Consider the following 12120-nt stretch of genomic DNA (forward strand, 5'->3'; position numbering starts at 1 on the left):
CCCCTCCGGCTTCCCCATTGGCAGCAGAGAGAGGGGAAACTTCATCAGTCACAGAGAGGGGCTGACAGAAGGGAGAGAGTCACAGAGACAGAGAAGGGAGAGACACGAGGAGATGGGAGAGACACAGGGAGAGGAGGGGAGACATGAGAGGGAAGAAATGGGGATGAGACGGAGACAGCGGAGAAAGGCGGAAACTTATAGATGATGAAAGAGACACCGGTGACAAAGTCCGGACAGAGGGAGACACAGACAGACCATGGAAGGGGAGACAGCCGGGGGATGGGGATAGATTGGGGGTGGGACGAGAGCTGGGGGAGGGGAGAGACAGGCTCAGTCCAGGGAGGGGGCGTCCCTTCCCCCTGCTGCAAGGTTTTGGGGTAGAAGCCAGGGGCCTGAGGCCAAGACTGTGGCTTTGAGCGGAAGAGGAGAGGGGGCGAATTATTCACGAAGCGCCCGCCTTGCCCTGAGTTTCCAGAAGGTGATGTGGAGTTTCCATCCCTCAGTCTGTCCGCAGACGGGGTCCCCGAGGAGGACAGCTGGCCCTCAGGAGCTGGCGAACGAAAATGAATAACTGTCACAGGCCCTAGTCCCTGCTGTGGCTTCTCCCCAAGTGCCTGGCGCTAGTGTGCCAAGCATCGTGCATACAGTATCTCTCTTAATCGGCGGGCCCCGGGGACATGATCATCTCGTTTTGGGATACTTTAGGCGCCTCGGAGTGGAGAAAGCCGTTATATCACAGCTGGAGAGGAAATAGGCCGAGACGGGATTCGAACGCGCAGACCGGTTTCTCCGAAGCCGGGAGCCTCATAGCCCCGCCCCCAGTTTCCGTGGAAACAGGCACCCGGTGTCTCCATAGCAACCCTTCCAAAGATTCCACCTCCACCCCCCGCTCTCGGAGGCAACCTGATGCGCAGGCCCGTCTGGTGACGTCATCGCGCCGCGCCAGTCTCACGTGACGCCTCCCAGGCGCCGGAGGTGAGCAAGAACCGGGCCGGAAGCGGCCGACAGAGGCGGCCTCGTGGAGGAGACGGCGGCATGGGACAGTCCGGGCGGGTGAGACGCGGCGGCCGGGCAGGAGGGGAGCGAGGACGGGGTCCCTGCGGAGGGCTCGGGGCTCACTGCGCGTCTCTTGTCCCCGCAGTCCCGGCACCAGAAGCGCGCGCGCGCCCAGGCGCAGCTCCGCAACCTCGAGGCCTATGCCGCGCAGCCGCACTCGTTCGTGTTCACGCGGGGCTGCGCGGGTCACAGCATCCGGCAGCTCAGCCTGGACTTGCGGCGGGTCATGGAGCCACTCACCGCCACCCGCCTGCAGGTCTGCACCACGAACTCCGCCTCCACCCATCCTGGGCCCCATCGTCGCGGCTGCGGTTCTGACACCCGCTGTAAAGCCGTGAGAGGCCTCAGTCTCCCCGGCTGGAGAAAGGGACACTCGTGGGGACCATTGTCTTTGCTTCTCAAGGCTTTGTGGGGCTTAGTTGGTTGCCTGAGCCTGACGGTTAAGACTGGACTCTGAGGCCGGGCGCGGTGGCTCACGCCTGGAATCCTAGCACTCTAGGAGGCCGAGGCGGTAGGGAGCATTGCTCGAGCTCAGGAGTTCGAGACCAGCCTGAGCAAGAGCGAGACCCCGTCTCTACTAAAAAGATAAAAATTAGCCGGGCGTCGTGGTGTGTGCCTGTAGTCCCAGCTACTCCAGGAGGTTGAGGCAGGAGGAGCGCTTCAGCCCAAGAGTTTGAGGTTGCTGTGTGCTAGGCTGAGGCCACGGCAGTCTACTCAGGGCAATGGAGTGAGACTCTGTCTCAAAAAAAAAAAGAGTGGACTCTGCAAACAGTGGGATTGGAAACTTTACTTCTCCCAGAGGCCCTGGAGCAAGTTTTACTTAACCTCGCTGGACCTCAGTTTGCTCATCTGTCAAATGGGGAGATGCACCTAAGCAAGGGGCAGTGGTGGTACTCAATTCAAGTCTGATTGATTGGCTCTAAGGACCAGGGTTCTGTCACTCCCTTGGGCTTGTCAGAAGGGTCAGATGCAAGATAGAGCATATAATAGGATCATCGCCTTACGCTTACAGTGTTTGCTCAGTAAGGGATAGCTATGTTTGTCCTTTTTCTTTTTGTAACTTTCAGGTTCGTAAAAAGAACTCACTGAAGGACTGTATAGCGGTGGCTGGACCTCTTGGGGTCACACACTTCTTGATCTTGAGCAAAACAGAGACCAATGTCTACTTTGTAAGTGGACACCCTCCCCCTTCACGTCCCACAGGCCCCTCAACGTCCCCCATCTCTTGTGATGAACCCGTTTGCCTCTGAGCTGCCATGATTTTGGCTTCAAAGTAAACGCTCTGAAGAAGAGTTGGGGCGGAGGTTCCCACTCCCCACCCTCCCCGGCTCCCTAAGTAGACAATTCTACCCTCGCTGATCCTTTGTTCTCCTGCAGAAGCTGATGCGCCTCCCAGGAGGCCCCACCTTGACCTTCCAGGTTAACAAGGTGAGGGCTGGAGGTGGTAGGAGGGCCATGTGGGGTGGGAGCTGGGCTTGGGGGTGGCCCCAGTGTGTGCGGTGGGTGGTCACTCGCTCCTCGCCCTGCCCTGCCCTGCAGTACACACTGGTGCGTGATGTGGTCTCCTCACTGCGCCGGCACCGCATGCACGAACAGCAGTTTGTCCACCCCCCACTCCTGGTGCTCAACAGCTTCGGCCCCCACGGCATGCACGTGAAGCTCATGGCCACCATGTTCCAGAACCTGTTCCCCTCCATCAACGTGCATAAGGTAGGCTTGGCCTGGCGAGGTGGCGGGTGTGGGGTGGATGGAGCAGGCAGTGCGTACCACAGGCCCTGGCCTGATGGCTGAGGTCAGATTTTCCTTGTGTTCAGTGACGCTCAGCAAAAGTGTCCAGGGTTTTACCCCCAGCCCCGTGAGCAGCCTCCTCGTCTGGCAGATGCGAAACGATGCCAGTGATTTTTTTTTTAAGAGTCAGGTTCTGGTCTGGCTTTGTCGCCCAGGCTGTAGTACAGTGGTGTAATCATAGCTCACTGCAGCCTTGAACTCCTGGGCTCAAGGGATCCTCCTGCCTCAGCCTCCCAGAGCACTGGGATTATAGGCGTGAGCCACACCACGCCTGGCCAGGCCTGGATCTTTACATCTGTCTGGCTCCAAAGCCCTAGCCCCGAATCCCTGGCACCTTTGATTCTCAAGTTGGGCTTATTATAAAAGTGCCAGTCATCAGGAAGTCTGATGCGGGTGGCCTCAGTGGGGCCAGCACCCCAGGCCATGCATGGACACCACTTGCAGCCCCATAGCCCCCGCGCTCCCCCCACACTTGCCGTGTCTGCCGGAGCATGCGGTGAGGCCGCTAGCAGCCCACGCCCTCTGCCTCTCCCAGGTCAACCTGAACACCATCAAGCGCTGCCTTCTCGTCAACTACAACCCTGAGTCGCAGGAGCTGGACTTCCGCCATTAGTGAGTGTTCCAGGACGGAGGGGGCGCAGGGTGGGGCTTCCCAGTGCGGCTGATGACAGCACTGCCTCTGAGGCTCTGTGATTGCTCAGTCTCAAAGTAAACGCCCTGACGCGCTCTGGAATAGCAGGGGACGTGGAGCTGACCTCCGACCCCATGACCCTAAGCCCCTCTCCCTGCCTGTTCCTGCCCCTGCAGTAGCATCAAAGTCGTTCCTGTGGGAGCAAGTCGTGGCATGAAGAAGCTCCTCCAGGAGAAGTTCCCCAACATGAGTCGCCTGCAGGACATCAGCGAGCTGCTGGCCACGTGAGGAGGGCACAGGGCGGGAGGCTGTGCAGGGGACCCTAGAGCTGTCCCTGGAGCCTGGGATCCCCAGCTGAGCCCCACATGTTCCCCACACAGGGGTGCGGGGCTGTCAGAGAGCGAGGCGGAGCCCGATGGTGAGCACAACATCACTGAGCTACCCCAGGCGGTCGCGGGACGTGGCAACATGCAGGCCCAGCAGAGCGCCGTGCGGCTCACGGAGGTGAGGCCCGGTGGCAGCGGTGACTTCCTCTGGCAGCCCCCTGCCCCAAGGAAGGACTGACTGTCTTCTCCCACGTGTCTCCCAGATTGGTCCTCGGATGACACTGCAGCTCATCAAGATTCAGGACGGCCTCGGGGAGGGCAAAGTGGTGTTCCATCGCTTCGGTGAGGCTGGGACTGGGACGCGGTGATGGGGGAGGGGTCACAGGTGCTGGGTGCGCTCAGTGAACCACGCCCTCTGCACAGTGCACAAGACGGAGGAGGAGCTCCAGGCCATGCTGGCTGCCAAGGAGCATAAGCTGCAACTCAAGGCCCAGAGACAGGCCCAGCAGGCCGAGAACGTGCAGCGCAAACAGGAGCAGCGTGAGGCCCACAGGTCTGGGGCTGCGGGCAGTGGGTGGGCGGGGTTCCCAGGTGCAGGTGGCCACATCCACTGACACCGACTGACACCACCGCCCCCAGGAAGAAGAGCCTGGAGGGCATGAGGAAGAAACGGGCCAAGGCCGACGGAGACAGTGATGCCGAGGACCCTGGGACCTCTCTGGAGGACAACCAGAGGGAGGAGGAGGAGGATGAAGCCGAGTATTTCCGCCAGGCCGTGGGCGAGGAGCCTGATGAGGGTGTGTGCCAGGGTGTGTGGGGCTGGGCGCCCAGGGTCTGTCCTTGTTTCCTGGGGGCCCTGACACGGTCCCTCCCTGCAGACATGTTCCCCATGGCGGCCAAGCGGAGACGACACACCTGGTCTTCGGGCAGGCCACAGCGGGGACGGGACCGAGGCAAGGGCCGCCACAGTGACCAGAGACTTCCAAAGCCCAAGGACAGGCTTCAGGGAGCCCAGACCAAGCTGGGGTCCAGAGGGGCTGCCCGGGGTCGCCGGCGAGGCCAGCCACGGCCACCCAAGAGAGTGGCCTGAGCCCCAGCTCGAGCTGCGGACGGAATGCCCCAGATTGGGGCCCGAGAGACCGGCCCTGGGGCTCCAGGTGCGGCCCTCGGTTTCCTTTCATAAAGGAGCCGTTTCCCTCCTTCCCGCCGCAATAAATGCCTGAACGGGCTTCGAGTCTGTGTCTGCTTCCGGGATGGGGTCCACCCAGAGCGCCCGGGCCAGCAGCACCCAGCATTCCGACCTGGTCTCCGCCCTGAGGTGGGGTGGTTTTACTGAGGGGGCCGCAGGCAGGGCTGGCCACAGTCTGGCGGTCCTGGGCTTGTCCCCAGCAAGGGCCCTGTTAACCTGTGTGCCTGAGAGGCCGTGGTGCCGAGAGGAAGGAGGAAGGAAGCGGCTGAGGTTAGAGCTGCCGCCGGGGAGGGGCCAGCCATGCTGAGTGCAGCTTGGGGAGGGGCCTGGGCACCGCGTGGGTGGCAGACCCAGAGGCTGGGTGCGTGCGGAGCATGGCGGCCACCATCTTGGGTAAGGAGCGGGTGATGGGTCAGGTAGGGAACAGCCACTGGTTTTCAGAAAGTTTGGAAGGGAGTTGGGTTAAAACCCAGGTCTGGGCCCAGCAGTCCTGGTGGGGAGGGGTGTCCCTGCCTGCAGGGAGTGGGTACAGGGGAGGAGGGAGCCGCCCCAGTGCTGCTGGGTGCCGGGCCCTGCCATGGGCAGGAAGGGCACCCTTCTCTGCTGAAGGGCATGTTCTCAGGGATCACAGGGAGCTGGCAGGCTGTGGAGGAAAACTCGACAAGGAGGCAGGCGTGCAGGGTGCACTGTCAATGTCAGGGTGGCCAGGGCAGGACCTTCGGGGATGGGCCAGAAACCAGGAGGAGGTGGGAAGGGAGCCTTCAGGTCTGGCAGGTGACTCAGGCAGAAGGAACAGCCCGGGAGCCAGAGTGGCGCTGCTGTAGGGTGTGAGTCAGGGAGCGCAGGAGGAGGTGGGAGTGTGTGGGGTGGGGCCACAGGGGTGGCCCTGTGGGATGAGTCTGGCAGCAACCGGGTTAGCATCTGGGAGCAGACAGGCCGGACTGATGCGGCGCTCACTAGCACCCCCTGGTGGCTGTGGGGAGAATAGACGGGTGACGGCCACAGCCAGGAGTCCAAGGCAGAGGCGACTGGGCTAGTCCAGGTAGATGGGGGACTGCACCTGGGTGGGGCTGAGGGCGGGACAGTACTTGCTGACAGACCTCGAGGAAGGTTGTAGTGGGCTTGGGGACTCCTGTTCCTCCGCCCCAGCCCAATGGCTCACGGTGGGCACAACCAAGTTATATGTGCAACCTGAGGCCGGGGACTGCCTGGTTTGCCCCAGCTGTTCCTTGGGGGCGAGGGACCTGGGAGAGCCCCACAAACTTGTCAGCTGAATGACGGCCCCAGATTCCATATAAAGGAGCTGAGCCTGGCCCCCCTTCCAGGGAGAGGAAAGGACTCAAGTCAAGGGACAGGTCTGCCCCATCAAACAAGGGCTCTGGGGCAGCAGGAGCCACTTTCCCAGAGGACGGGTCTCGGCAGCGACACCTTCTGTCCACAGGTGCCAAGCCGTGCCCAGCCAACTTCTCGGCGGCTGCCGACCGCATCCTCAGTAGGTTCCAGGGGGACTTCCTGTGGCCCGTGCTGGTGGCCGAGTTCCTGGTGGCTGTAGTTGCCAATGGCCTGGCCCTGTACCGCTTCGGCACGCGGGAGCAGCGCCCATGGCATCCGGCTGTGGTCTTCTCTGCCCAGCTTGCGGTCAGTGACCTGCTCTGTGCCCTGACGCTGCCCCCGCTGGCCGCCTACTTGTACCCGCCCAAGCACTGGCGCTACGGGGAGGCCGCGTGCCGCCTGGAGCGCTTCCTCTTCACCTGCAACCTTCTGGGCAGCGTCATCTTCATCACCTGCATCAGCCTCAACCGCTACCTGGGCATCGTGCACCCGTTCTTCACCCGCAGCCACCTGCAGCCCAAGCACGCCTGGGCCCTCAGCACCGCGGGCTGGGTCCTGGCAGCCCTGCTGGCCGCGCCCACCCTGAGCTTCTCCCACCTGAAGAGGCCGCAGCAGGAGGTGGCCAGGTGCAGCGTGGCCAATCCCGAGGCCTGCATCAAGTGCCTGGGGACGGCGGACGAACTCCGGCTTGAGGCCTACAGGGCCTACAGCCTGGCGCTGGCGGGGCTGGGCTGCGGCCTGCCTCTGCTGCTCAGCCTGGCGGCCTACAGCGCCCTCGGGTGTGCCGTGCTGCGCAGCCCTGGCATGACCGCGGCCGAGAAGCTGCGTGTGGTAGTGCTGGTGGCCAGCGGTGTGGCCCTCTATGCCAGCTCCTATGTGCCCTACCACATCACGCAGGTGCTCAATACGGATGCCCGGCGGCGCTGGCGTGCCCGCTGCCCGGGCTTTGCGGACGTGGCGCAGGCCGAGGCGGCCCTGGAGCTGGGGCCCTACCTGGGCTACCAGGTGATGCGGGGCCTCATGCCCTTGGCCTTCTGCATCCACCCGCTGCTCTACATGGCCGTGGCGCCCAGCCTGGGCTGCTGCCGCCAGCGCCGCCCCAGCTGTGGCAGGGGCAGGAACCCAGAAGACGCCAAGAGCACCGGCCAAGCCCTGGCCCTTGATGTCACAGCCACCTCCAAGAGCTCAGAGCCCCAGTCCCCCGAGCTGAGCCCATGACCTGGCCTATTTTGAGCTTCCTCCTCACTGCAAGGTGTTGGGACCATGAAGTGCCACAGAACCAGGATCGCAGCGGGTCCCTGGCCCCAAGGTGCCAACAGGCCCCACCTGCCACTTCCTCCCCCACAGCAACCTGTGGTCACCGCCAGGGCAGGACCAGCTCAAGCCCAGGCCGGAGCGGTCGCATCTCCCACCCACACACTGAGCCGGGAAACAGACCCATGGCTGGGGAGAGGGGAGGGCCCCACCGGCCACAGGGTGCTGAGACGCAACAATAAACAGGACACGTGTAGGGTGACTTGAGCCTTTTTATTGCCCCTGTCCTCAGAGGCTGCCTTCTGTCGCCAAGGGTCCTGGGCCGAGTGTTGTGGTGGCAGCTGGCTTAGTTGGTGGATGGCCTAGGGACAGAGAGGAGGTGCTGAGGACAACAGCAAGGCAAGGGCTTCAGGCTCCCCAAGAAGGGTCCCCCAAGACCCCCGACACTTAGGCGGGGTGTGACAAAGGGCACGCAGAGCTGGGCCAACAGTGGGCCCCAGGCATGACACCTGCTACCTGGCGCCTATCTGCCCCTCTGCAAGGTTTGGCAAAGGACAATAAAAGACTGTCACCTCTAAAGAGGCTGGGTGACTGCTGCAGTGGTGCGGGGCCCACAGGTGCTGGGAGGAGACAGGGCAGGGGCAGGGGTCTTACTTGGCCCACTCGACGTTGAGGATGAGGTGGTCGTAGCCAAAGCCGGACACCCCAGCGATGGCGCGGGCGGCATCCTCGCGGCGGTGGAAGCTTATGAAGGCAAAGCCCTGGGGAGAGCAGGGCAGGGTCAGGGGGCTGCGAGCCAGGACAGATGACTGACCTCCCACCCCCGCATTACGGCCACCCCCCACCTTGGACTGGCCGGTCGTCTTGTCCTTAGCCAGGTAGATGCGGGAGATGGAGCCGAAGGGCCGGAAGAGCTCCTGCAGGTCGGTCTCCCGCGTGTCCTCTGACAGGTTGGTGACACGGATGGTGGCATTGTCATCAGCTGTATGGGTGAGGCGAGGTGGCTGTGAGTGGGAGGCCCCGCCCGGCCCCCACATGCGCACACAGCCCAGGGACGACGACAGGGTACTGGGAGCTGCCCACCCGGCGCTGGGCGCCCCTCACCTCTGCGGTTGGGCTGCATGGACTCCCCGCGGCGGCTGGCCCCGTCGCGCAGGCTCGGTGGCACGTACTTCCCCGTCTTGTTCTGGGCGGCCTGCACGGGCTCCAGCTCTGGGGACCAAAAGCACAGTCGCGTTCAGCCAGGAGGCTGGTGCCTCCAGCCCTGACCCGGCCCAGGTACCATCTGCCCAGCCACAGGCGTCTGGTTGGCCCCTTTGAGGCCAGGAGCCTCAGTGGTCACGGTGACACCAAGCTCCCAGCCAGGAAACCGACACCACTGGAGCACCTTGCCAGCCATGCTGGCAGAAACCACGGTGGATGTGGTCACAGGTGCCCACAGCGCTATAGGCCCCAGAGGGCCGAGAACCACAGAAAATAGAAAGGCCAGCCTTACAATTCAAGGGGACAGCAGGCACGGGACACACAGTAGGGACAGTCCTCAGGTCCCCGAGTGGCAGGTGACAAGTGCCTATCACATGCAAATCACAGGTAAGCTCACAAGAGGATGTGCCGGGCATCAAACCCAGACCATGCCACAGCATAGCGGTGCCAACACTGCTGTGTGTGTTGGGGGTGAGGTGACAGCCACAAAGGGGATATTGGGGGCAGTGCCCATACACAGTCAGCAGACGGTGACCAAGGGCTCCCTGACAGCGCACCCCCCGGCCCCCACCTCCTGGCAGCTTCTCCTTCTCGCCGGTGGACAGGCCCAGCTGCTCAGCCAGCTCCTTCTGCATGGGCCCCAGAGTGTCCTTGTAGGGGCAGCGGGTGGTCCAGTGGTCGCCCTTGCAGATGCGGCAGGACACTATCTTCTGGCCCTTGAGCTTGTTCATTGGGTCCTCCTCCTCCTGGCAGTTCAGGTCCTGGCAGGGGAGGGTGGGGGCAGCTCAGAGGCGGCTGCCGCACCTCCCCCCCTCACTGGCACACACCCCAGCCCCCCAGCTGTTGCCCCACTTACCTCTTTGCTGGTGATGAAAGTCATGGACACATCATCGCTAACGGTGGTGGTGGCCACATTGGGCCCCGGGGGGTCAAACTCTGAGTTCCCGAACTTCTTCCAGTTCTGTGCTCGGGGAGGGACGGGGGACGGGTCAGGGCAAGGGCAGGCAGGACCCCACACTGAGGCACCCACAACAGCTACCCCCAAAGCGTCTGGGCCTTAGGCCCCATTTCTCATCCTCCCAAACATCCCCGGAACAGTAAACGGCGACAGCTCCAGCAGGCAGGAGTAGCTCCCAGCCCCATGTTCCCTAAGAGAGAACGGAGGCAGGTGCAGGGTGGGCACGGGACAGAGGCACAGTCCCCATTTCTGGGCCCCGTGCAGGTTGGTGGACCAGCCCCCGCCGGGGAGCCATGTCCAGGGATGTGCGGAGGTCACCCAGACCACAGGGAACCTTGAGCCAAACCACCTGAGCCGCAGCTTCCTCCCCTATACAATAAGAGGACACATGCTTCCCACCTCCCTGGGCTTCTAGAGAGACGGAACAAACGAGCAAACACCTCCCGCGAAGTGCCTGGCGTGGGGTCTGGAACAGGGACACAGCAAAGAGCACTGACTGCTACCAATTCTTCCAGAAACATGCAGCCCTGGGGAAACGGGAGCCGCTACGACCACCTCAAGGGAGGCCTTGGTTCCTTTCCTCCGGGTTGACAGGCCAAGAGGATAAGAATCTAACCCCACCTGCTCCTGCGCCCCGGACTTTTCAGGGCTCTAAGAGAGTGCAAACACCCCAGTCCCTCATTCTGCTTCAACAAAATAGGCACAAACAGTCAAACCCCACCTCTGAAAACAAAGGCCCTGGGAGTAAGGATTCCCAACTCCCCGGGGTCAGCTCTGGGGAAGGAGGGGCTCACCTTCCTCCTTGCCACAGCCTTTGAGGCCTTCCGGGTCTCAATCCTGAAGGTGCGGACAATCTGTGGACGGGAGGGGGGAGGTTAGGGCTTCCCACACCTCCATCCAGGCTCCTAGGACCAAGGGATCTCCTTACCAACCACATCCCTAAGCAAGAGTCCCCCTTTCTCCGTCCCCGCCCCCTCACCTTGAACTTTTTGCCATCATCATCTATCTTGTACTCAGTCACTGTCTTTATGTTGCCATTGATGACCTCCTTGGGAGGCGGCAGAGGAGCTGGGAGAGGGAGAAAGGCGAGAGGGAGTGAGTCTGGGTGTCAGGGACCAGGCAGGACAGGGCTGGGGAGTGAGGCGGCCACAGGGGTGCAGTGGAAGTCATCACTAACCTCCTGGCAGTAGCTCAGGCTCTGGGCTGGTGTCCCCGGTGGCCAATGGGATCCCCCGGAGGAGCTCGCTGGTGACACATTTGTCTGCGAGAGGGAGCGTGGGGAGAAGGGATCAGCTCGAGAGGCTGAGATGGAAGAGCTTTTGGGATGACACCCACACCAACAGCTGAGGAAGGCAGGACCAGGGACAGAGGGCTCGCGGACAGTGCGCTGTGGGGACCCTGAGTGGCAAAGACAGAGGATCGCCAGCAGGAATATGGGGGACAGGCCAAAAAGCTGGCCGGGCGCTAGTACAGCGTCCTCGGAGAAGGGGAGCAGCTGCGAGGACGTGGCCAGTGGCATGGGAGGAAGGAGGACTGGCCGGCCAGCGATCGCCTGGAGATGGCAACAGGCTGGCCCCGAGGATGGCGCAGGGCTGGCGCTGGGGCTAGCTGCCGACGGGGAACGCGGGGTCGGATCGCGGTGTCAGGGTTGGCGGTCGAAGCAGGCCGCAGTGGCGGAGCTGGGGGCTGGCTGCGGCGACCCAGGGCGCCCGGGGACACTCACCGTCCTCTCCCTCCTCCTCCACCTGGTCGGCCCAGCTGGGCTTCGAACTGCGGGGACAAGTTTGCGGGGGAATCAGCGAGGCCCGGCCCCCACGGCCTCGGCGCACCCAGGCCCCGTAATACTCCCCAGGACCCCCCGACCGCCTCCCGGACCCCCACTCCTGCGACCCCCAACTCACTCAAAGTCTCCGGTCGGCATTACAGAAGTCTTCTCCACGCAGCCCTAGCCCGGGCCAGAGAGCGGAAGCGGGAAAGAACGAGACTTCCGGTGCTGCCGTCGATGGTCTAGAGCGGCCCGGCCGCGGCGCCCACAGCGCCACCGTGCGGGTGGAGGCAAAGCTGCTGGGCTATGCTGGTGCCAGACGAGGTGCCAGACGAGGGAGCAAAGGTGCATCTCAGGGCTCATCCTATTAACCGGATGGATGGATGGAAAGATGGATAGGTGGGTGGCTGGGTGGGTGGATAGATGCGTAGATGAATAGATGGATGGATGGATGGATGGGTGCTCACTCTTTTTTTTTTTTTTTTCTGAGACAGAGTCTCACCCTGTTGCCCGGACTAGAGTGCCGTCAGCCTAGCTCACAGCAACCTCAAACTCCTGGGCTCAAGCGATCCTCCTGCCTCAACCTTCCAGGTAGCTGGGACTACAGGCACGCGCCAC

The 12120-nt window shown here is 62.8% G+C and overlaps 2 protein-coding genes across 2 annotated transcripts; one reads left to right on the forward strand and one right to left on the reverse strand.

The window, feature by feature from the left end:
* The first annotated feature begins 992 nt into the window (after window positions 1-992).
* On the forward strand, window positions 993-7721 carry LOC105807937 (suppressor of SWI4 1 homolog). The gene is made up of 13 exons (XM_012641461.1): window positions 993-1053; window positions 1142-1312; window positions 2124-2225; window positions 2434-2484; window positions 2596-2766; window positions 3380-3456; window positions 3652-3759; window positions 3856-3979; window positions 4065-4143; window positions 4225-4354; window positions 4441-4598; window positions 4680-4760; window positions 6432-7721. The coding sequence occupies exons 1-13, from the start codon at window positions 1036-1038 to the stop codon at window positions 7538-7540; spliced, it is 2379 nt and encodes a 792-aa protein (XP_012496915.1). The 5' UTR covers window positions 993-1035; the 3' UTR covers window positions 7541-7721.
* Window positions 7722-7843: 122 nt separating this feature from the next.
* Window positions 7844-11723, reverse strand: EIF3G (eukaryotic translation initiation factor 3, subunit G). Its single transcript, XM_012641462.1, has 11 exons — window positions 11639-11723; window positions 11461-11507; window positions 10915-10998; window positions 10717-10805; window positions 10532-10591; window positions 9636-9740; window positions 9351-9540; window positions 8681-8788; window positions 8422-8558; window positions 8231-8337; window positions 7844-7938 (listed from the first exon to the last, which is right to left on the reverse strand). Exons 1-11 carry the CDS (start codon window positions 11656-11658, stop codon window positions 7923-7925), a joined length of 963 nt encoding a protein of 320 aa, XP_012496916.1. The 5' UTR covers window positions 11659-11723; the 3' UTR covers window positions 7844-7922.
* Window positions 11724-12120: the final 397 nt, after the last annotated feature.

Source organism: Propithecus coquereli, unplaced genomic scaffold (genome assembly GCF_000956105.1).
Source record: "Propithecus coquereli isolate 6110/MARCELLA unplaced genomic scaffold, Pcoq_1.0 Scaffold164, whole genome shotgun sequence".
NCBI classification, from domain to species: domain Eukaryota; kingdom Metazoa; phylum Chordata; class Mammalia; order Primates; family Indriidae; genus Propithecus; species Propithecus coquereli.